At 35.7% G+C, this 24687-nt stretch overlaps 3 protein-coding genes and 2 pseudogenes across 9 annotated transcripts; 4 read left to right on the forward strand and 1 right to left on the reverse strand.

Annotated features, from left to right (window-relative positions):
* Nucleotides 1-1634: 1634 nt before the first annotated feature.
* T04B8.6 lies at nucleotides 1635-1894 on the forward strand (annotated as a pseudogene). Its single transcript has 2 exons — nucleotides 1635-1680; nucleotides 1728-1894. Coding segments are annotated over exons 1-2 (213 nt in total).
* Nucleotides 1895-2147: 253 nt separating this feature from the next.
* On the reverse strand, nucleotides 2148-11921 carry T04B8.5 (Solute carrier family 12 member 9; the record flags this gene model as incomplete). Of its 4 annotated transcripts, none has more annotated exons than NM_001027134.6 (14): nucleotides 2148-2421; nucleotides 2656-2787; nucleotides 3376-3615; nucleotides 4159-4812; nucleotides 4966-5063; nucleotides 5115-5256; nucleotides 5449-5701; nucleotides 6044-6405; nucleotides 6862-6965; nucleotides 7015-7208; nucleotides 7816-7950; nucleotides 7996-8130; nucleotides 8185-8352; nucleotides 11768-11921. In NM_001027134.6, the coding sequence occupies 14 exons, from the start codon at nucleotides 11916-11918 to the stop codon at nucleotides 2331-2333; spliced, it is 2859 nt and encodes a 952-aa protein (NP_001022305.1). The 4 variants fall into 4 exon arrangements, 3 of the variants coding, with proteins under 3 accessions (NP_001022305.1, NP_001022306.1, NP_001300592.1); NM_001027135.3 differs by lacking the exon at nucleotides 11768-11921 and adding an exon at nucleotides 8518-8708; NR_132579.1 differs by having other exon boundaries at nucleotides 2331-2421; nucleotides 7996-8352; nucleotides 11768-11918.
* Nucleotides 11922-14882: 2961 nt separating this feature from the next.
* On the forward strand, nucleotides 14883-16036 carry arrd-1 (Arrestin C-terminal-like domain-containing protein; the record flags this gene model as incomplete). Of its 2 annotated transcripts, NM_061373.8 has the most annotated exons (3): nucleotides 14883-15095; nucleotides 15143-15400; nucleotides 15475-16036. In NM_061373.8, 3 exons carry the CDS (start codon nucleotides 14892-14894, stop codon nucleotides 15886-15888), a joined length of 876 nt encoding a protein of 291 aa, NP_493774.2. The 2 variants fall into 2 exon arrangements, with proteins under 2 accessions (NP_493774.2, NP_001303790.1); NM_001316861.3 differs by lacking the exon at nucleotides 14883-15095 and having other exon boundaries at nucleotides 15299-15400; nucleotides 15475-15888.
* Nucleotides 16037-17452: 1416 nt separating this feature from the next.
* Nucleotides 17453-19358, forward strand: T04B8.2 (annotated as a pseudogene). Its single transcript has 6 exons — nucleotides 17453-17521; nucleotides 17569-17645; nucleotides 17985-18242; nucleotides 18358-18673; nucleotides 18716-18987; nucleotides 19125-19358. Coding segments are annotated over exons 1-6 (1226 nt in total).
* A 2303-nt stretch (nucleotides 19359-21661) lies between these two features.
* On the forward strand, nucleotides 21662-24681 carry T04B8.1 (uncharacterized protein; the record flags this gene model as incomplete). Its single annotated transcript, NM_001377687.1, has 5 exons — nucleotides 21662-21863; nucleotides 21910-22113; nucleotides 24125-24229; nucleotides 24278-24414; nucleotides 24463-24681. The coding sequence occupies 5 exons, from the start codon at nucleotides 21662-21664 to the stop codon at nucleotides 24679-24681; spliced, it is 867 nt and encodes a 288-aa protein (NP_001364793.1).
* Between the last annotated feature and the right edge of the window lie 6 nt (nucleotides 24682-24687).

Consider the following 24687-nt stretch of genomic DNA (forward strand, 5'->3'; position numbering starts at 1 on the left):
ATCATTGTTTAAAATTAAGAAAATTCGGAACATTTTCATGAACATTATTTTCGGGTCACCCTCTGTTGCCCGTTCCTCGGGCAGAGTGAATATCAAAAACAATTTCACAGAAATCCAACTTACTTTCAATTTGTTGAGTTGGAATACAAGAAGTGACTACGGGAATAAGGAACAGAAAAATCATCCTAGACTATGTTAAGATTAGTCTTATCTCACTAAAGACACTGCCGAAACAAACTTCAATTGTCGGCAGTGGACATTTGATCTATTCGATAGTTGATCTATTCGATCTATATCCCACCTCCCACCAAAATTTCTAAAAAATGAATTGATGTCTAATAGAGGAGGAGAAGAACAAGATGTTTGCAAAATTAAGAATGGAATTAAAATTAACAATCATCATCATTTGCTTTACATAGTTTGTGTCTATGGAATCAATTCTTATATCAACTCTTATTATTGTGTAGAAGTACTGTAGTGTTAGCATTGTAAGTACAGTAGGATTACTGTAACTTCAGAAAAAATTACTTTAAGTAGTAGACAAGAAGTAGGCTTGAATGCAAAACTCTCGATCAGACTTGATCTTCTGATTTATGTCCCTACGTGTTAGATACCTGCTTCTGTGGAAACATGTATCACCGATTGCGAACTTTTATCAATTATCATATGGATCGTTAGTTTTTTGAAGCCCTGATTCTTATCTTACAAAAACTTCGTATGTGTTCTCGACACACCAAAACACACGTAATTAGATCCATTGATATATTTTTTGGGAATCAAAATTCCAGAGGAATAACGTACAATGTAACGAGTCGTACTGTACACGGAAAAATTTAGTTCCAAATGTTCAGTCAAACTTTTTGGTAAATTACCAAAATTTCTCACGGTTCGTATGCTACGCGCTGTGCTTTGAGTATAATCAATAACCTTTCCATGGAAAATAATTTAGCATTTGGCACTTTTAAAGTTCGAGTGAAAAAAAAAAAAAAATTTTTAAATTATTTAAATTTTTTAAGTTTTAGTTTTTGGTATATTGACCCGGTTTTTTAAAATATACAACACTTTTCAAAATCATCAATAATGGAATCGATCATGTTGAAACTGGTTGGAAAGACTTTCATAATTTATTGGCGTAATTAAATATACAGTGCTGGCCAAAAATATATCTCATTCTCGGTTTTTGATAAACTTACAAGTTTTCGAAACGAGCACAACTTAAACACTAGAAATGTTATTGAAAAAAGTTCAACAGATGAAGTATTGCCCATAATTATGTCTACTCGTATTCAGCTGATTAAGTTGCTTACCAGAGTCATGAAAAAAAATACGGCGGCCGACATCTCGTGGGCCCGTATTGCGAATTATTTTTATCTCTAGACCACATTGAGCTGAAGAATAATTATTAAAACGTGCAAGTTTCCTTTTCAAACTTCAAATAAATATTTCCTGTGAAATGTATGATGGTGTAGGCGGGCAGGCAGGCAATGTGGCCATTTTGACAATTCCTAAAATAAAATAGTTAATCACCAAAAAACAAAGAAAATGTGAATCATTTTTCGCGTGGTCTTGATTTTCTCTCTGTTTTAAATTATTTCCCGATTTTCCCTCACTTCGCAGATTTTTCGTTTAAAAAAATAAGTTTGTTGGTGCAATTCGACGAGTTCAAGGGGCACAGCCATGGTGAGTGAAAATTCGGTTTTTTTCCAAAATAAAGCCCAGCATTTCAGAGCAATTTATGGAAGAGCTGGACACAATTATGCTGGTCTCCATCAATAAATTGCATGACAACATGGATCTTCGTCGCCGTCTTTTGATCTACTCGGTATTCGGAAAAGTGTTCCAATATAGGAAAATGGGCATTTTGGCTCCCCACGAGCAAGAGGAAACTTTCTAATTTTTTGTGTCACTACTCAGGCTCCGTATTACATAATTGGCCAGATTTATGATAACTTGAACATTTGACTGAGTAGCGACTCGTTAACTGTTGTAGATACTTAACAAGTTTTAATAAATATTGATATTTCGATACTATTTGAAACAAACTTTTTTATGCTCGGGTGTCAAGCTCAGTGTAGTTTCTGTTATTGAATTACGCCTGCCTACGTGCCTACGTGCGTAAACTCTCTGAAATTGTTGAAAATTCAAAAAAAAATCAATAATTTATAGCTGAAAACTTGCTGAAAAAATCGATATATGGCTAATACACGAAGTTGGTGAAAAATTGCAAAATTTTCAAAAATCAAGTGAAAATAAATAAGTTGAAATACAGCACCATGGACACATTTTTGGGAAACGAAAAAATCGATATTTTTCCGGGAAAAAATCAATAATTATAAGGCCGTAGAAATAACCGAAGAGACTCCGTGGACTAGAAGAGTTGGTGGAAGGGCGTCAGTCAGGTTGCGCACCATTTCCAGGTACCTGAAATTTGAAAGATTTATTTGAGACTAGGCCTGGGTGCCTGCCTTGCCTGCCTACAAGTCCTCGTGCCTAACTGTCTACGTGCCTGTCTATTTACAATTTTCTCGTGCAAACTCTCATGACTGTTGTACGTTTGGTTTACTTTCAATTTCAAGCTTAATCGTTCAAGTTCAGGTTATAGGTAGGAAGGCACGAAGTAGGCAGGCAGGTAGGCTTATTTGCGTCTACACCTACCTATCAGCATCTATATCTGCATTATCTGGAGGTACCGGAAGGTTCAGCAGAGTAATCGCCGCATCTTCGGAGTATCTCTTCACCATATCATTGAATGCACTGACGTAGGCTGGTGGAAGGTCTACTGACGGTCTGAAATATTTTATAATAGATAGGCTATCTAACGTAAAATGTTATTCTCTAAAACTTTGTCTCTTGAACCAAGTTTCTAGGACAAAAATGAGCAAAGTATGGTGATTTGGAAATATTGGCTGAGTAGCAACTTAGTGGGATACGGAGTTTTATTTGAAACTGTCGGATTTTTATGAAAACTGAGGTTTTGATAGAGTTTAAAACGGGCTTTCAGATAAACAAGATTTTAAAATTTTCAAACATTTAGTTTCTAAGTTAGAGGGCTTCAAAGTTACCGAGTCGCTACTCAGGTTCCGTATCACACTATACCATTCGATTGCGTTTCAGAACAACTTTTTAACGGAAATTGACAGAAATATATAGCAGTTCAAATTGTGAGTCGCTATTCAGCCAGTTTATTGTCATGATACAGAGCCATCAAATTAACAGAGTAGCGACTCGACAAATTTTCAAGCTAGCATATTTATGTTCATTCTACACTTGGAAAGTTGGTTTAAAAGGCAGAGTTGTAGGAAATATAATTTCGCCTCAAAAGGCTGTGATACGGAGTCATTAGATTAACTGAGTAGCGACTTAAAGTTCACTTACGTGGCAGTATTCGCACTTGCTGTTGCATTCGGTGGCTGATAATGACACACAACATGATCCCACGGAACCACAGAAGATTCTCCTTCAATTCTCAAAGTTTGAAGCATATTCTTGAGCTGTCTCTCCCGCCGATGCATGTCTTGAAGGGAGTTGACGCAGATGAAGACTCGGAGTTTTGTGTAGGACCTCCAGCGGGACGACATTGACAAGATGCATGAGAGTTGGAGCAGGAAGAGGGAGCTGGAAATTTTGAATCTTTTTGCTTTTTGAGTTTGTTTCTTGAATCAAGTTTCTAGGACCAAAACTTTGACTGAGTAGCGGCTTGTTAACTTTGTGATTCTGAGCATTGTCAAACGGTATTAGATTCACACGAATTTCCAGAATTGACTGAGTAGCGACTCACTTTAAAAATGTCACAACTCACTTAAACAAAAAGCTACAAACTTTGTTAAAGGTAAAGCTTGAGTAAAATAACTTTTGCGTCCATTGCTAAAGTTTGACACGAAGCCGTTAAATTGGCTGAGTAGCAACTCAGAAGTTTAACTATAACTTGGTTCCGTATCAAACTTCATCAGTTTATGCAAAATACACTGCTTCACGAATTTGTTTCTCGGAGCAAATTTCTAGCTCATAAAAGAGCAAAGTTGTAAAGATTTAAAAACTCGCTGCGTAGCGGCTCAGTGTTAGACCATTGAATTGGCTGAGTAGCGACCCAAAGCTTAAAACTGTCAAAGCTCTGTTCAACAAGCACCTAGAAACTTGATTTTTGCACTGACAACTCACCTATTATCCCAGCCAAGTCCAGTTTCCTGTGGCTTCTGCAAGTCTACAGGCCAAACATCAATATATCGCTTCTGACCATTCCACCCCCTCGCCAACGCTTCCTTATCTAATTTCGAAAAGTGTCGGGCTACACATAGGTTCTTAGTCATATGAAGAACATCCTTAAGAACATTCACATAGTCCACCGGCGTCAATCTCTCCAAATTTCCATCCAACTCCTTTGGCATATAGTCTCCAGCGGTGAAGTACTCCACAACAGCTGCCCGGTCGATTTTCGAGAATCTCAGATCTTTCAGAAGCTGTGATTCTTGCAGGGTAACTTGGCTCGGTGCCAGCTCGTGGAATCCAATAACTACAGTATTCGGCTTCATCGCTCCGAGACCGGAGAGCCGCATAAGCTGCTGAATTCCATGTCGGATATTATTCGACATTGTGAGCTCTACAAACGCCTTGAGCTTCAAGTAATCTATCAAGGATAACCAGTACGGGAAGACTTGCTGCAGCGGATCTACTACTTGAGAAGAATCCATTTCTCCTTTTCTGACGTGCCCGACTAGGTAGAGGCCAGATTTTTTGAGGTCATTTACAAAGTCGAGTAGGGAGCAGGCGGATGCTGGCCGGGAGACTAGGAGCAGGATTTGTGGGCGCCAGTATCTGAAAATTAAAATAATGTGTCTTTTGAAGTAAGTTTCTAGAACTAAAATTTAAGGCTATATGGACTGTTAGCTGAGCAGCGACTCAGTGCGGTACGAAGTCATTGAGTTGGCTGAGTAGCGGCTCAAAATTGTTGAAATTGTGATAACTTACTTGACGTGCTCTTTCCTAACATCCAGCAGCAACAAATATTTCCGAACTTGATGGTAGATCAGCGCCTGAGAAATGGATCCGGAGGAGACACTTGGCGCCTGAAACATGGAGCACACAAAATTTTGAAGACCTCAAACATTTTGACAAACCTGGTAATGAAGCACCATAATCAATGACATCAGCACTACAACTCCGAGAGCACTCATTGAAGCATCAACGACAAGCATCATAGTTGCCGTGGCTACAACTCCAAGAGCACACGTTTGCCAGGAGAAGTACTTGAAGGTGGGTCTGGAAAAGTAGTTTGTTTAAAAATTTTCCTTTTTGAACAATTGTTCTAGGACTGAAATTAACAAAGTTAGAGCAATTTCAAAGTTGTGAGTCACTGCTCAGTGGCTCCATTTTTCAAATTTCCATAACTTAGTTAGTTTTAGTCCTAATTCTAGAAACTTGTTCAAAAATCTGAATTAATAAATTTCTCACCTAAAATTCGGTGCACTCGTCAATTCCAGCGCCAGCGTCGCCACATTTACACCCATATAACTCAACAAGAAGAAGATCGAGGTCAGCTTTGCGATTTTATTCATAGCCCCGACTAAGAACACCAAAACCACACACATCCATGTGATGACCACGGAGACAACCGGGTTACGGTCTCCGATCTCGATTTTCGCGGGACGGAGCAAGCAGCCGAAGAGCTTGTCGTGGGAGAGACGGTTTAGAACTCGGGAGGAGCCTGGAAATTCAAGATTTTCAGGGAACTTAAAGACTAGGGCTAAGCCTGATCCTAAGCTCAAGCCTATTCCTCGCTTAAGCATAAGCCTATGCCAAAGCCTAAGCCTAATCCCAAGCCTAAACTGTAGCTTGAAGCCTCAAAGCATGAGCTCTCGGTTTCGAGCCTGAAATAACTTGGCATTCCTTGCTAAAAGGCTGGGGAACTGTTTTAGGTAGATCATGGCCCGAGCCTCCTGCCACACCTTGAGCGAAAGCTAAGCGTAAGCCTATGACTAAGCTTAGGCCTAAGCTTAAGCCTGAGCCTAAGCCTAAGCCTAAGCCTAAGCCTAACCTAACCACTTACCAATCAAGTTGCTCATCGACGAAAAGAGCGTCGTAGAGAAAATCCCGATCAGAATAAAAACTCTGTGGAAATTCGTGTCCATCATGACGGTATAATCATTCTGGAGCAAGTACCGGCTTGACGTAGTAGCCATCAGAAAAGCTGTCATCACATAGACAAAAAGCGTCATAAAAACCGCTTGAACCGTTCCACGTGGAATCGAAACTGATGGGCGGGCAAGTTCTCCTGACATATTGGCTCCGGCCATTAGACCAGTAACTCCAGAGAAGATGATAGCAAACATTAAAGCGAAATCAGTGGGTTTTTCAGTGGTATAGTCCATGGTGTACTCGGGGAACATGTTTTCTCCGAGGGTGTGGAAGCTGGAAAAAAATTTAAAAGTTTTTTTTGTTGGTTTTTAGTTCAAATTTCTAGGACCGAAATAAGCAAAGTTATAATGGTTTGAAATATTGGCTGAGTAGCGATTATCAGTTTGATACGGAGGCATTAAATTGGTTGAGTAGCGACTTGAGTTTCAAAATTGACATACTTTTGTTCAGAAAAGAGCTGCAAAGTTGGTTGAAGCGACAAATTTGAGGTTGATGAAATTTGGCGTTGATTGGTAGGGATCACCATGTGATACGGAGTCACTGAGTAGTGACTCAGCTTGTGGACACATTTGAACTTGCTTAGTTGAAAAATACGAATCAAGATCTACCTAATCCTTAATTTCCACGAAAATGCAACAAACTGTTGAGTCGCTACTCAGCCAAATATTCAAACCCTTCTAACTTTGCCCATTTTTCAGCTAGAAACTTGGTTCAAGAGTCAATTTTTACCTCCATCCAGTATAATTCGCGGTAAGAGTCTGATTGAAATCCTCCACAGTTCCCTGGGACGGATCACTGGCGTTGACCAGGACTCTATACGCCGGAGTGTTCACCTGAAAATTTCCTCTTTATTTTTTCCAGCATACTCCCATTATAACATACCTTCGGAATCAAAACCTCCATTCTTCCATTAAAAATCACAGAAACAATCCATGTTCCGTAGCAAACTGAGATCAGGACAAATGTGATCAGGGCGGTCTTGGCGAAGAGGGCGGAGCCTAACAGGGATAGGACAAGGAGGACCAGGGAGACAAGGACGCAGTAGACAAACCGCCAGGCTGGCGAGTCGGGGAATTCTGGAAAATTGTGGTTTAAAGAAATTTTCTGGGACCAAAAGTTTAACAAAATTATGGCAATTTGAAATTTTTGAAATTGAAATGGTTTGGTTGAGTAGCGACTTTGATACGGAGCCATTAAAGGTGGAGTAGCGGGAATTTTGTCTAAATGCACTTATAATGATCCAAAACAACAGAATATCAAAGTAAAACACTCCAAAAATTTTTTAGAAATTTTCATAATTTCCGGTCAAAGTTTTGGCAAATTGCCAAAATTTTAAAAAGTACGAGCTTTTGAGGAAATTTTTTCCCTACGATGTTTTAATACGAATAATTTAAACAAAATTAAATCATGTAGAAAAAGAAATTTTTTTTTGGTCGACTTCCAAAATTATGAGTGGCAAAAACTGAATAATTGCCACTTTTTGACAGTAAATAAAAAAATTTCAAAAATTTTTTGAAGTTTTATCATGATATTTGGACATTTTGGGATCAAAGGAGTGGTTTTTAACAATTTCCCCACTGACGCTACTCCACCTTTAGCCAACATAGTTCACCGAATCTATGACAGTTTTGGTGATTGGCTGAGTAGCGACTCAAGCTTCAAAGTTAAGCAAAAGCCACTTACGTCCATTTCCAATATTATTCATTAGAGCTTCGGTAAATCCAGATATGTACAGAGCACATGAAAATACATTTGCAACAAAAAATAAAACTCCGATGGCTCCACCAAACTCAGGACCCAAGGATCGGGAAATCATGTCTGAAAATCCGAACTTCGATTTTTTTTTGAAAATTTCAAACTTACAATATACACCACCACCTTCAACAGCTCCATTTGAGGAAATTGCACAAAGTGAGAGCACGGTGAGCATAACTATCGCATAAGCCATCGCTAGTTGTAGTATTGTCATTAGGAATCCCAGTTGACCCACCACAAATCCTCAAAATTCACATTTAGAAGAAAATTCTGAAATTAAAAAATCTAAAGCTTTACCCATTCTTAAAAAGAGCAATATACTGAACATGCTCAGCGCCACCGGAGCAAATACTCCAGATATTGTGGATAAGCCGCCAGGCCTGCTTGAGCTGAACTCCATGCTCGGCGATCCGCCACCTCCATCTCCAGATGTGCTGCCACGTGGCGTTGACTGGGATTCTTCGTCTGGAAATTTTAACAGAATTACAAGACAAGACGTATTCAAAATTTTATGATCTACATTTTAATTTTTGAATCAAATTTCTAGGGCCAAAATTGACAAAGTTATGAAAAAGCTGAGTAGCGACTTTGTTTTAAATCAAAAAGCTCAATTTTCCCGCTTGAACTTACTATTTTCATGTACAAAATTTGGATTATCAATAAATGGCCCATCAGGAATAGGTACTCTCATATCCATTGAGCTAGTACTAGGACCAAATGGCGGAGCATCAGTTGTGCTCATTTTTTGGAGCAGTCTGTCAAGATTCAGACGGTTAGAGAAAAAAGTGAGAAGCTCCGGAGAATTGACAGTTCAGTTGTGGAAATATTTATATGTAAACATTTGGAAATATTTAGAGTTGGAAGATGGAGAGAGTGTGGAGCAGGGTGGAGACGCAGAGAGAAGTTAGAAATTGATATCAGTATGAGTGTTTGATCGGGGAGAATTGCGGTGACTAATATGAGAGGTCGAGTATTGGAAATTGAATTTGGAACAATTTGTTAGTTGAAAATTTTTTTGTAGCTCCAATAGTTATTGAGATATGGGCTTTATATTTTTACGATAAATTTTGTGTGAAAATTTTGGAAATTTTAAAGGAAACAGTCTTGAAAAACCGGAAATTTAAATTTTCTAATCTTTTAGTTAATCAGTTAGATAGAAAATTGAATTTGGAACAATTTGTTAGTTGGCAATTTTTCTGTAGCTCTACCAGTTTTTGAGATATAAACTTAAAATTTTTACAGTGTTTTATGAAGGGAAAAATTAAATTTTTGTGAAAATGTTGAAAATTTCAAGGGAAACAGTCGTTTTTCTAAATTTTTAGTTAATTGGTTTTATAGAAAATTGAATTTGGAACAACTAGGTAGTAGATTTTCGAAAAAAAATTTTGAAAAAGTCTTCTGAAAATTGTAATAGAGAGAGAGAGAGAGATTGTGTGCAGAGACACAGAGAAAAATACTTGTAAAAAATGATGTCAATATTAGTTTCTGGTAAAAGGGAAAAAGTGATGAGTCAGGGAAAAAAATCGGAACAAGAGTTAAACATTTTTTTTTGGAATTTTTATTTTTTACAAACTTTTTTTTGCCGATTTTAATTTTAATAAAAAATTTTGAAATTAAATTAATATAAATAAAACATTTTATGCACAAAAATTTCAGAAATTTTCAGTGAAAAGTCCTGCAAAATTCTCCAAAGTGTACACAAATTATTCGGAAAAATGCTCAAAATTGGGCAAAAAAAAATTAGAAATTTCATGGAAAAAATTGAAAAACTAGACTTTTTAAATCACAAAAATTGCTCCAAAAATGCTCAGTAATGCACAAAAATTTTATAATTTTTTCAAACTTTTGTTGTGAAAAATGGTCAAAACTTCACGGAAATTGCCCGATTAAAAAAAATTCTTTAAAAAATGCTTTAAAATTACTCAAAATTGCCCAATTTTTTTTCGAAAATTTCCTAAATTACCAGTAAAATGCTCCAAATTGCTGCAAATTTTCCACTAAAAAAAGAGCACCAATATCCATGGGAAACCACTAAAATTTGGAAATATATGGGACATATAAGGAGACGAACACTGGCGGGAAGAGAAAGAAGAGAAGGGTGAGAGAGCTCTTGGAGCAGCCTCAATGAGAGCATACACACACACACACACACACAAAAGGGTGGAGCACTTTTTTCTCTGCGTCTCTCGCTGAGAGATAGTGAGAGGAAGAGAGACGCAGAGAAAGACGGAAGCCTAATGACAGGTGGCCTAGACGGTAATTATTGAGAAAATTTTGTCGAAAATTTATGAAAACAGAAAAAAATTTACATTGACTTTTGTGTTTTCTAGATAGAAAAATATATGAGCATCATTTTGTCAGTTGAAAATTTTGCTCTAGCCCCGCCCATTTTTGAGGTGTGGGACAAAATTAGAGAGCTTCACCTCAAAAATGTTGAAGTTTCACGGAGAAATAGTTCTGAAAATCTAGATTTTCAAAGTTTTCAAGTTTTTTCAAATAGTTCAAGTTGTAGATGATAAAATTTACAATACTTTGTCAATTGACAATTTTGCTCTAGCTCCGCCCATTTTTGATATGTAGGGAAAAGTTAGAGAGCTTCACCTCAAAAAGTTTCAAGTTTCAAGGGGAAATAGGTCTGAAAATCTAGATTTTCAAAGTTTTCAAGTTTTTTCAAATAGTTCAAGTTGTAGATGATAAAATTTACAATACTTTGTCAGTTGACAATTTTGCTCTAGCTCCGCCCATTTTTGAGTTATAAGTCAAAAATTGAAGTTGGGACAGGAAATTTTTGGATTTTGCTGGAAAAGACCCCCAAAAATTTGGATTTTTCAAATTTTCAGATTGCAAGTATCACATTATCTGATAGAAATTTTTGTGCTCATTATTTCGCCAGTTAACAATTTTGCTCCAGCCCCGCCTATTTTTGATATGTGGGGCAAAGTTAGAGAGCTTCACCTCAAAAATTTTGAAGTTTCGCGGTAAAAAGTTATAAAAAACTAGATTTTCAAAGTTTTTAAGTTGTTCAAATAGTTGAAGTTGTAGATAATAAAAATTACAATATTTCACAAGTTGACAATTTTGCCCATTTCTTGGTTATGCCAATAAAATTGAATTGCGTTATGAATTTTGAATAGGGAAAAAAGGAAAAAAAAGCCCCAAAAACCAAGATTTTCAAATTTTTTTAGGAGTTATTATATATTATCTGATAGATAATTTTGTGTTCATTATTTCGCCAGTTGACAATTTTGCTCTAGCTCCGCCCATTTGTGAGGTGTGGGACAAAATTAGAGAACTTCACCTCAAAAAGTTTGAAGTTTCACGGAGAAAAAGTGAAGAAAAACTAGATTTTCAAAGTTTTCAAGTTTTTCAAATATTCAAGTAGATCAAGTTGTAGATGATAAAATTTACAATACTTTGTCAGTTGACAATTTTGCTCTAGCTCCGCCCATTTCTTGGTTATGCCCCTAAAATTGAAGTGAGACATGAATTTTAAGTTAGGATCAAGATCAAGATTTTCAAAATTTTTTAGATGAAACTTTTTTATCTGATAGATAATTTTGAGCCAATTATTTTGCCAGTTGGCAATTTTGCTCTAGCTCCGCCCATTTCTTGGTTATGCCCCTAAAATTGAGAGAGGTACAGAAAATGTTCGAATTTTGCTGAAAACTCACAGGACCTTTTTCAAATTTTCAGATTGCAAAAACCCTTTTTTCTATTGCAATATTTTGTGCTCATTTTTTGCCAGTTGTCAATGTTGCTCTAGCTCCGCCCATATTTTTGAAAAACGGAAAATTATCAATTTTTTTCAGTTTTTTAAATAATTTTTTTAATTGTTCAGGATTTTTCAAATTTCAATTTTCCATATCTAAAAAAAACTCACCAATCAACGGCACGGCTCCCTTCTTCGGGCTTTTCCCATTTTCGCCTGGAATCTCAGCGTCACCTCCACCTCCATCGTACATTTCGTTGACAATTCCCCCGTATGACGTCATACTTGGAGCACCAAATATGGTGCTCGTGTCTGATGACATTGGCTGCAAATAAGAATTTTTATTAGGTTGAAAAATGGAAGAAGATCGGGAGAAAATCAGGTGTAAATTAGAAAACCATACAAAAACTTTTACCTAAAAGCCTACGAAAATTGGGGAATTTTTAAAAAAGCGGTAAAGCTAGGAGAAAATTATCAACGGAAAAATTATGAAAATTAAATTTTCTCTATATTACATTTAATTTTAAAAATTAAAATCTCTGAAAAAAACAGCTGCTTTTTTTCACAAAAATCGAAAAAAAAGAGAAAAGTGAAGCTCTCGAATTATGCCTCATAACTAAAAAGGGGGCGGAGCTAGAGCAAAACTTTTAACAGACAAAATGTTTAACACAAGATTTAAAGTTAGGTTATTTGTAGAACAAAACAATTTTAAACTGAAAATTATTTGTAAATTTGAAATAAAAAACTTTCAAAAAAAAAAAAAATTTTCTTTCACCAATTTTTCAAGGTGTATTAATTGATGTGTTATTGTGGAATAAAATGCCATAATGATTTTAAAAACCACTCTAGAACTAGTTATAGATGTTAAAAATAATGAAAAAAAAATTAGAACACATTCTTGGAAGGTTGACAAAATCGATTTTTTTGCAAACTAATTTTTTTCGCAAAACTTTTTTCAAAAAAAAAATAAAAGAATGAATGTTGCTATGATTCATAAGTTCCTATATAAACCCTTTATTGTATAAAAAAAAGGTTTTGAGACAAAAAAAATTCCGCCGAAAAAAGGAGAAGTTTCCGGCCAGAAATTGATGGTTGAAAAAAAAAGTTCTAAAATATTCATTGAAAATTTGAAATGTCAAGGAAATTCGGCGAAAAATATTTTTGTATTTCATTTAGATTTATTACATATTAAAAAACTCAAAAATTTAAATATTTCGTTAGTTGATCAGTTTTCTCAAGCTCCGCCCCTTTTTGAGCTACAAGTCATAAAAGTTTGGCTCCATATCCAAAATTTCAAGATTTTCGGGGAAAAAGGTCTGGAAAAACTAAAATTTGAGATTTTTATTGTTCAAAATGGAGTACTCAAACAGGAAATCAAAATCTGAGGAATGCTTCCATACAAAATTTTTGCTCGGGCTCCGCCCACTTATTGGCTATAAGCCAAAGCGGTCGAGCTTCGTCTTAAAAATGTCCGATTTTTGGGGGAAAAATTGTGAAACCCTGGAATTTCAGAGGATGATATATTATAGAAAATTGAATTCTGAGCATTTTTTCATTCTAAATTTTTGCTCTGGCTCCGCCCACTTTTGAGCTATAACGATATGAAATTTATTCAATTTTTTGTTTTTTTTTGTAAAATTACTGAAAAAAAACCATGTCTTTGATAACCCAAATAAAATTATAAATATTATCAAGTAATATATTTTTCATTTTTTTACAAAATTGCTCAGTTTGCCAACCGCCCCCCTCCCCCAAAATCCGCAAAAATTTCTAATTAAGAACTGCAAAAAAGGGGAAGGAAAATTGTGTGTCACAATGTGTGTGTGTACAGGTCAGTGACTGGACGTGAGAGAAAGAATGGGATCACTGCAAAAATATGGGAGAGAGTGTGGGGACGGGAGAGACGCAGACAATAAAGACAGAGGGAGGAGGTCTTCTCTGTGTGAGTGGGGGGTTCCCGAGGGATAGAGAGAGAGACGCAGGGATACGGAGAAAAGTTAGGTGAACAGATGGGAAAATGTATTGAACATAAAAAAATTTACAACAAACATTTCAGCTCAACACTTTTGCTTTTTGTACCAATGTGCAACTGCTGAAATGAACAAAGTTAAGGCAGTTTTAATTTTTGAGTGAGTCGCTACTCAGCCAATTTTTATGGCTCCGTATCACACTACACCATTTATTACAAAATTTTATGTACTACAATTTACTTTTAAACCCATGTTTCTAGCTCATAGCTGAGCAAAGTATAGGTCAGTTTTGGTAATTGGCTGAGTAGCGTCTTGGTAACTGTATGGAGTTTCGTCAAAAGTCGTCGGATTTGGGTGAAAATTGAGGATCAAGCACAGCCTGATGATGGCTTTTGAATGCAAATAATTGTAAATTTTCAGTTTGTAAGTTACAGGGTCTGAAAGTTTCTGAGTTGCTTGCTACTCAGCGAATTTGTTGAAATAGTGATAACTTTGCTCAACGATGAGCTTGAAACTTATTTCAAAAAGGAAAGTTGGACTAAAAGTGATTTGGAATTGGCTGAGCAGCGACTACATGCTAGAAACATGGTCGAAGATGTATCACACCTTGCCAGTATTTACAAAACTTTTTTCTACAAGCTTGCTTCTAGAATTAAGCTTCTCGTGTTCAAGTTTAAAAAGTTATGTCAATATCCAGTTCACCGAGTCGCTACTCAGTGTAATGCCAATTGGTTGAGTAGCGACTTGAAATTGGAATAGCTTGGTTTCCATAGTTTCATTAGTTGATGAATTTTACAGTTTTTGAATTTTTCCGGAAATCAAACTAAACTACTACGTAAGTTTTTTCTAGTCTTAAGCAAGCTTAACAGCTGCTGTTACCTGTGATGCACTGTAATTTGCCGTTTAATACTGCTTTATCAGATAAACGCACCATCTGCCAGAGAATGGGAAAATGGTCAATTAGAGAAAGAGCGCTAATACAAGAGTCACTGAGATGGATTAGACAACACGATCTGAAAGAGCCGCAAGATGGGCGGGCGGAGGACAGGTGCATAAAATCGCAGCCCGTTCATTTGCTCCGTCATTTTTGTACACGTCCTTGCATTTCTTTCTCGTTTTTTTGGTCTTCTAACACGTTCCACATTTTACAAATTTGTCTTTAAAACCAAGGTTTTACCGTTAAACTCAACACATCTAAAGTAGTTACAAGTTTAATATATCGAGTCGCTACTCAGTGAAATGCCAATTGGCTGAGTAGCGACTCGTAGACTCATTGCATATTCTTTTTCTGTCGTTGTTCATCGATTTTTCATCACTTTTGCAGAATGAGCTCTACTGATCCGATCCTTGACATCTCCTTCGACAAACCAGTCTACTACCCAGGTGACAACATGAAGCTTACAGTTTCGGTTGATACCAAGAGACCACTGAATGCCAGATCTGTAATGTTTAGATGCAGAGGATTTAGAAACCGAACTGTATCATTCTTGAATAAATACGGGATTGCATGGATTTGCAAGGACGGAAAGGTACTGTTTTAGTTCTTTTTTTTTCAACATCTAACTCAATTTTTCAGAATGAGCTCCCAGTAGGCCGCCTTGAACAAAAATTTCAGTTCGAACTAGGAAAAGATTGTCCACCGACATACAAGGATGGGAAAATTATCTACAAAGTGCGTCTGGAGATTGACCAACCATGGTCGCGACCTTTGTTCATTGAAAAAGAATTCAAGATGGTTCACAAGCTGGCCGATCAGAAAATGAGTCAAGTTATGACTTATACAAGTAGTCCAAGATTTGATGCATTGTTTTCAAACGGACAGCCGACATTTAAGGTGAGCTAGTAGACGCAGAAACGAATCTTTGCCAATGTTCAGTACTTTTTTCTCACTAACTTTGTAATTTCCAGGTTACAATGCCCAAGTTCACCTTATATCCTGGCGAGACCACCGAATTCAAATTGGAAGTGGAGAATCATAGCTCATCAACTGTCAAAAAAATCTATGCCGAGCTCGAAGCAGAACCTTTTCCCCTTTATCACATATATGGCAACACAAAGGCTAAGGGGAAAATGCACGTTTTAGTAGCTCCATACTCAACTCAAAAGTTCACCATACCGTTTACAATCCCAACAGATTTGACAGCAAGCTTCCACACTTGCGGATCGTCCTTGAAGTACACCATGAAATTCGGATTGGTAACTGACTCCTGGCTCACGACAGACCCGGCGCTAGCTCTCGTAGTTTCTATTGGAGAGCTGGAAAGTGAGGAGAAAAAGGATGAAGCCTTGAAAACTCCACCACCACCACCATACACTGCGTGAACTTACATGAACTTTACGATTTTATAACTTTTCAATATATCTTCCCCAACTCTTACTCTTTCCGTTAAATTTTATTCAGATCTTCACCTTAAATTGTAATTTCTATAACCGTATTGCCGAACTATGAACAATAAACAATAAACAGAAAGATTACTAAATTTTGTTCCCCGACATATTACGGGTTCGGACTTTAGACATTTTCGGATCCGCGAAATGTCCTCCGCATTGAATAGGTAACTGTTGAACTCTAAGTGATTGGGCGTAAAAATAAATATTTGTGACTTTTTTGAACTTATACAATAACTCGGATAATTCGGGAGTGCCACGAGGTCAAAATTTTTTAAACAAATTTTTTATTAAAAAGGAAAAAATGTCCAGAAAAAACAAACAAAAATTTTTGCGGGAAATTCAAATTTTTCAGAAAAAATGTCAAGTTTCTAAATATTTTACTCTCTGGGTTCACCGAATCTATTTTTTCGTCTGTCAATCTAATTTTCATCTGTCAATCTATTTTTCGTCTGTCAATCTATTTTTTCGTCTGTCAATCTATTTTTTCGTCTGTCAATCTATTTTTTCGTCTGTCAATCTATTTTTTCGTCTGTCAATCTATTTTTTCGTCTGTCAATCTATTTTTTGTCTGTCAATCTATATTTTCGTCTGTCAATCTATTTTTCGTCTGTCAATCTATTTTTTCGTCTGTCAATCTATTTTTTCGTCTGTCAATCTATATTTTCGTCTGTCAATCTATTTTTTCGTCTGTCAATCTATTTTTTCGTCTGTCAATCTATTTTTTGTCTGTCAATCTATTTTTTGTCTGTCAATCTATTTTTCGTCTGTCAATCTATTTTTCGTCTGTCAATCTATTTTTTCGTCTGTCAATCTATTTTTTGTCTGTCAATCTATTTTTTCGTCTGTCAATCTATTTTTTGTCTGTCAATCTATATTTTCGTCTGTCAATCTATTTTTTCGTCTGTCAATCTATTTTTTCGTCTGTCAATCTATTTTTTGTCTGTCAATCTATTTTTTGTCTGTCAATCTATTTTTCGTCTGTCAATCTATTTTTCGTCTGTCAATCTATTTTTTCGTCTGTCAATCTATTTTTTGTCTGTCAATCTATTTTTTCGTCTGTCAATCTATTTTTTCGTCTGTCAATCTATTTTTTCGTCTGTCAATCTATTTTTTCGTCTGTCAATCTATTTTTTGTCTGTCAATCTATTTTTTCGTCTGTCAATCTATTTTTTCGTCTTTCAATCTATTTTTTGTCTGTCAATCTATATTTTCGTCTGTCAATCTATTTTTCGTCTGTCAATCTATAAAATTACGTAAAACGCCTGCCTGTAGGCCTGTAGGTTTATGCAAAAACATCTGTTGACCTCGTAAAGGATCTTCTCTCCTCCCCTGTCTGTAGGCAGTTTTTTCTCGGGAAGGCCTATGCAAAAAAACATCTGTTCACTTCTCAACGGCTCTCCTGCTCTCCCTCCCCGAGTGCTCCTGTATTTTATACGCATTACTGTCGATCGATAGTTTTGAGAACATTTGAACATTTTTTCAAATAGTTTTCAAAATGTTCGAATACTTATTAGCTTTACTATTCGTCGTATTTGTGGCTCTAAAAATAATGTTCAGAATTCCAGTAAGTTCGTCAATTTCTTTAAAATGTGAATACTTTAGTTTTTGCAGAAAAAACCATTCCGGCTAACACAATTACCGCACATCGCATTCAAAAATATAATCAATATTATGGATATTAATGGAGTGTAAGTCTATAACATTCTCTTAGCAAGGATAACGAAACCTAAAAAATAAAAAAGAGTGCCGTAAAAAATGGACTTTTATACAGTTTTCTCCCTATTAATGTGTGCAGAAAACTGTAAAACAATGCGTGCATTTTTTTTTTCGACATTTTTTTATCATTTAGACAGTAGAAAAATGTATAAAAATTCATGCGTTTTTTAATAATGTTTCAACACACATGAATATGGGGAAAACCTGTTTAAAAATACTTTTTTTCTCCATTTTTCGTCATCACATGAATAAATAACCCCATTATCATTTTCTTCCATCGGAAATTAAAATTAAAGTGAACCAAATTTTAGAATCAATCTGGCGAAGAGCTCAAGAAGTGTTCGATGCAAACTGAAACAAGCAAATCGTAAAATTTTCAAAATAATAATAGAATGCCACGAAGACGTTTTTACCCATGAAGATTCAGGTATCTTGATTCGAAGAATAATAGTTCTAGAAAGTGAAGAAAGTATTCGATTTGTGTATTACTTTATGATGAAAGATGCACGAGAAAAAAATGTCGGCTGGTTCCTTTCATATGACGTCAATTTTTTGATCAATTGTTTTTGGCAAGTTTATGCATATTTAATTTTGTTTCAGATCGAATTTAACTAGATCGGGGAGGCTGGGTTTCCTGGCTTGTTTCCGAAAAAATTCTAAAACAAAGATTTTAAAGTTTTTCAGCACGTTCTTCAAAAGAAAAAACTAATTGCCGTGTTTGCCTTATAAAACTTCACAACAATTGACAGATCTTTTGGATTGCTTGCACAATTCTTTTTCAATAAATCATGTCGATTTGGCAATTGATCGGGATCTATTCTTCGGAGAATTTCGATCCGTGTTAAGCCACCCGTTAATTCGAAAATGCCATCATCTCAAAATTCTTGGAGATAATTCGTACATTACGACAGAAGATATGGAATTTATTTTGAAGAATTTCGATTTGAAATATGAATTTCTGACTCGCTGTCTGCAAAAAACAATGATTGATTTTAAATTGGTAAGTGTTTGCTGAATTATGAGAACACATTTCAAATTTAAGTTGGTCAATCTTCCACGATTAGAGTTTTGGAAAGACTCAGATTTAACATTGGACCATTTAAAAATGATGAATTGCAAAACGATTCGATTTGGTAAAAATGCAATCGTACCGAAACAACTGAACGACTACATTTTTCACTGGTTAGCCGGGAACTTGTCAAAATTGAGAAGATTTCAAATGAAATGGTGGCTCGATAGTATTTGGATGGATGATATATTTGATGGATTACTGCATTCTGCATGGAATCCGAAACGACGGGCTAGAATCTTCTGGTTTGTTCAATTTTTGATTATATCACAAGTTAATTTTCTAGGCTAAACAAAGTCAGACCCGTTCAGCTTAATCATAGGCTTTTAGCCAAAAAAAAAAATTTTGACTAAAAATTAAGCCTCAAAACCAAAATTTCCAGCGATGATCTAGAAGAAGTGGATTGTTCAAAAGGACGAGATATCGAAAGAAGTGATGGTCTACTTGCAACTATTTTAATTGAACCTAAAGTAATGTACTTTCTCGTTTGGCATGAGAGATTTCCGAGGAACTCTTCGAACACAGACAATTGAACTCTGTACTTTTGTTTTATTGATTTTTTGCAATGTTCTGAAATTCAGTGTTTTCCTTTCCTAATATTTTTAAACGATTCGGAAAATGTTTTTATTTCTCAAAACCCAAGAAATGCCAGACGACAAAACTTTATTTTTTATATTTCAGCAATACCGTAATACTAATGACAGTTTGAAAAAAGTAGTGAGGTCAAAAAATTTATTTAATTTGAAAATTTAAATATCTTTTAAAAAACCAGAAATCAGCTTTTGCCAGTGCAAAACTAATAGAAGGCGTAATATTAATAGGAAAACTCTCTTTCGAGCAAATAATATTTTTGCTTGGAAAATGTTTTCCCAACAAAAAAACAACTTTATTGGGATTTTAAAGATTTAAAAAATTTTTTATGACGAATCAGTGTATGACTAACTAAAAACATTGTTCATTGTCATGGGTCCAAGCACAACAATATTTATCAACTCAGACAAAAAAGGAAAACAATTTTCAGCGTGAAATTAGTTATTTTGGACCAGCCGCTGACCGCGCCTACGGCGCGGGCAACGACTGGCACCATTAAAAGTATTTGACTCACATACACTTCCAGAATTTTCTCGATTTTTCTAGAAAGTTCTGGAACATTCGAGAATTTTCTCGATTTTTCTAGAAAATTCTGGAACATTCCAGAATTTTCCCGATTTTTCTAGAAAATTCTGGAACATTCCAGAATTTTCCCGATTTTTCTAGAAAGTTCTGGAACATTCGAGAATTTTTTCGAGATTTCTAGAAAGTTCTGGAACATTCGAGAATTTTCTCGATTTTTCTAGAAAATTCTGGAACATTCCAGAATTTTCCCGATTTTTCTAGAAAGTTCTGGAACATTCGAGAATTTTCTCGATTTTTCTAGAAAATTCTGGAACATTCCAGAATTTTCCCGATTTTTCTAGAAAGTTCTGGAACATTCGAGAATTTTTTCGAAATTTCCAAAAGATTCTAGATTTCCAGAATTTTAGAACCTTCAGAAAATTTAAATTTCCCTCCAAAATTTTTTTCTCAGAAAATTTAAATTTCCCGCCAAAATATTTTTCACAGAAAATTTAAATTTCCCTCCAAAATATTTTTCACAGAAAATTTAAATTTCCCGTCAAAATTTTGGGTCTTACCACGGTGGGCCTCACCACGACGGGTCTCACCACGATGGGTCTCACCACGATGGGTCTCACCACGATGGGTCTCACCACGATGGGTCTCACCTCGATGGGTCTCACCACGATGGGTCTCACCACGACGGGTCTCACCTCGATGGGTCTCACCACGATGGGTCACACCGCGGTGGGTCTCACCGCGATGGGTCTCACCACGATGGGTCTCATCACGATGGGTCTCACCACGATGGGTCTCACCACGATGGGTCTCACCACGATGGGTCTCACCACGATGGGTCTCACCTCGATGGGTCTCACCACGATGGGTCACACCGCGGTGGGTCTCACCGCGATGGGTCTCACCACGATGGGTCTCATCACGATGGGTCTCACCACGATGGGTCTCACCACGACGGGTCTCACCGCGGTGGGTCTCGCCACGATGGGTCTTTCCACGATGGGTCTCACCACGATGGGTCTCGCCACGATGGGTTTCGCCACGATGGGTCTCGCCACGAAGATCTCGCAGCAACATTTTTTTAAATTTTTCAGAAGGTTCTAGAACAATCCAGAATTTTTTCGAATTTTCCAGAAGGTTCTGCAACATTCCAGAATTTTCTAGAATTTTCCAGAAGGTTCTAAAGCTTTTCAGAATTTTCCAGAAGGTTCTGGAACATTCTAGAATTTTCCAGAAATTCCCAGAAGGTTCTGGAACATTTCAGAATTTTCCCGAAGTTTCCAATTTCCCTTCCAAAGACGGAAAGCCAATTTTTCCCAAACTACAGTAATCCTATAGTACTCCTACAGTACTCCTACAGTACTACAACAGTACCCCGACCATATCCCACTACTAACCCCAAATCTATATCTCTTCAAAAGACTAAAACACAATTTTTCCTAAACTACAGTAATCCTACCGTACTCCTACAGTACTCCTACAGTACTACTACAGTACCCCGACCATATCCCACTACTAACCCCAAACTAATATCCCTCCAACAGCCGAAAACGCCTTGCCTTTGTAAGCTATGACGTCATTTCTTAACAAACGGACACTATTTTTTTATATATAGGTAATGATAATATCTTCTTTGGGTTTGATTTTTTTTTTGAATAAAATAGTGGGTCTCAATTAATAAATAAATATTGATGAATGTCACGTTGTCACGTGTATCAAAGTTATCACAGACCAAGAAAATTATTACCGATAGTCAGAATTGTCTCGGCAACACTTGTTTTAACTCTAACTGCTAAGAGGAGCAAAATGGAGCTCCTTCAATCAATGGTCATTTTGATTATGCTCCTTCTGACGGTGTCTTTGTCGTTTGGAAAACGAGAGGGTGACAGTTTTGTGAAATATTGTCCCCTGGGACAATTTGCATTTGCAATGCAAATCAAATCAGAAAAACAACCACAGCCACTTCTTGGTATGGCACTTTATTGTGAGAAAATCAGCACAATTTTAGGTTTGTTTGCTAGTTTCAAATTTGAATTGTCTCATTAGTTTTTTAGGCTTGGAAAATACCATCACCGACGATACTGTTCGTATTCAGTTCGATGAAAACGCTAAAGACTGGAATACGCGTCTCCGTTGTCCCCATCAAAGCGGCATTATGGGAATTGATGTTAAATATGGAAAACATGGAGAATTCATTGAGTTAACTGTTTATTGTGGAGCACCATTTGATTCAGAGCAGAATCGAACAACAATGAATGGAAAGTTTATTTATAGTTAGGCTGCGCTGCGCGGACGCTAATATATTTTCTTGGGTACTTTTATGTAGCAGCCGTCAACTAGTTAAAGGTGGAGTATAGTCAAAAAAAATTTTTGCTTTAAATGACAGAAAATATACCCAAATAACCGAATATACCTGTAAAAAAATGTTAAAAAATTTCTAACAAGGGAAGTTTCTGAACTCGTTATCGGACTTCGTTACGCCACTATATACATTCGATAGATAATAGTTACAGATGATCACTCCAAAAAATTTAGCTGCTTCAGAGCAGGTTCGACCAAGTTACGACATTTTGAAAGTGCCAAAATACCCTTTTTAAAAATTCCAAAAAATTCAAAAAAAATTTTTTTTCTAAAAGTTGATAAAAAAATGTTTTCAAATAGTTGTAAATGATGGAAAAATCATACCATACAAGTTTCAGTTCATAATTCTCAAAAAAAACCCTTGAATTGATCTACATGAACATCTACTTTTTGGAAGTTTTCTCAAGATGTAGATTAATTTAAGGGTTTTTTTGAGAGTGATGGGCTAAAACTTGTATAATATATGTTTTTCACTATTTTAAATCGATTACAACTATTTTTATCAACTTTCAGAAAAAAAATTTTTTCAGTGAAAATTTTCGATTTTTTTCAAAGGGGGTGCATCAATGATTTTTTTTTCGGCATCTTCAAAGTGTCGTAACTTGGTCGAACCTGCTCTGAAGCAGCTAAATTTTTTGGAGTGATCATCTGTAACCATTCTCTATCGAATGTATATAGTGACGTAACGAAGTCCGATAACGAGTTCAGAACCTTCCCTTGTAAGGTTTTTATGATTTTTTTAATTTTTCAAAAATCAAAGAAACGGCTGAATAAATTTGAATTCCCGCGCAAAGTGACGTCATTTTTGATATTTTTGCGTTTTCTGGCTAAATCCGTCGGTTTTTCTCAATTTTCTCTTCTTTATTTGATTTGAAACACCGTTTGTCAATTATTTAAAATAGTTATTTTGAAAAAAATTAATAATAAATATTAAATTGCGGATTTTAGGCCAATTTTGACATTTCTGACAATTTCCTTAGGGTTATCAAGTTTTTTTTACGGAAAAGTGGTTAAATAATTGACAAACGTTGTTTCAAATCATAACATAGAAGAGAAAATTGAGAAAAACCGACGAATTTAACCAGAAAACGCGAAAATATCAAAAATGACGTCACTCATTTGCGCGGGAATTCAAATTTATTCAGCCGTTTCTTTGATTTTTGAAAAATTAAAAAAAAATCATAAAAAATTTAGAAATTTTTATAAAAAATTTTTACAGTTATATTCGGTTATTTGGGTATATTTTCTGTCATTTAAAGCATAAAAATTGTTTGACTCTACTCCAACTTTAAGTTTAGATGGTCTTCCTGGAGAAGGAGTTGTTCTGACCACTCGTTGTGATCAGGGCGAAGCTATGTGTGGATTCAAGCATCTACACAACCAAGGGTACAAACCTTTATGTTGTCCATACTTCGATAACTACACAGTTGTTGGATATGAGTTTGATGTTATTTCTTTTATGAATAACACTCAGGGCTGTTTTTTTTGTTTTTTTGGTTTTTTTGGTTTTTTCGGGAAAAATGGATTTTTTGGTTTTTTTGGTTTTTTGAGACCAAAAAAAAACAAAAAAAACCAAAAAATAAATTACAACACTGGTTCAGCAAAAAATAAACAAATAAGAACAAAAAACCTTCCGTTTGTTCAATTTTTAATATTTTATGAAGAATCAACAGAATATTTCATGAAAAATTTCGGTTTTGTACCGTTTGATATCAAACATTGAATCTTTTTTTGTTTTTTGGTTTTTTTGGTTTTTTTTGAAAAATTCGATTTTTTGTTTTTTGGTCCAGTTCGACCAAAAAATTTTTTGTTTTTTGTTTTTTACTCGAAAAATTTTTTTGCAACAGCCCTGATAACACTGATAGTAAGTAAATACCTCAACAGACATTTTTCAAACTACCACTCCAGGTACTAAGTCACGTTTGTCGGAATACAATGTTCCATTGTCGTATGTCAAGGATAGCACGGTTTACAGAAAAATAAATGAAAAGGAGATGTCAGCTATTTCAAAAGGTTACTCACACAAATAATCATAGCACTAATGGTATTAATTGCTTCCAGGATTTCTTAAAGCAATTGGAGATTCCGAATCGATGCTTGTTAATAAAATAAATTCTGATCCACGAATGGGAGATGACAAGTACACAGTTGTATCGTTTAAAGCAGAAATTGAAGAAGCATTTAAGAATTCCCGAAAAGTATGTTTCTATAATTTTAACAATATCAATTTTTTTTTAAATTTCTAGCAAAAGTTCTTTTACAATACCGGACCGGACACTTCCACAAGTATTAATCAATTGACAATCTACGCAGGAGAGCATCGTGTTGGTTTGAAAAAATGTATTATGTTTGAAAATGGGCGTCAGGTTCCGAACACAAGCACTGGGGGTGGTTCTCAAAAACTTAACGTTTTTTTCGTTTTTTGCTTTGAATCTTTCTATGCTCTATATTCTTCGTTGGACTGAATGAAC

Source organism: Caenorhabditis elegans, chromosome II, assembly GCF_000002985.6.
Source record: "Caenorhabditis elegans chromosome II".
Classification (NCBI taxonomy): Eukaryota; Metazoa; Nematoda; class Chromadorea; order Rhabditida; family Rhabditidae; genus Caenorhabditis; species Caenorhabditis elegans.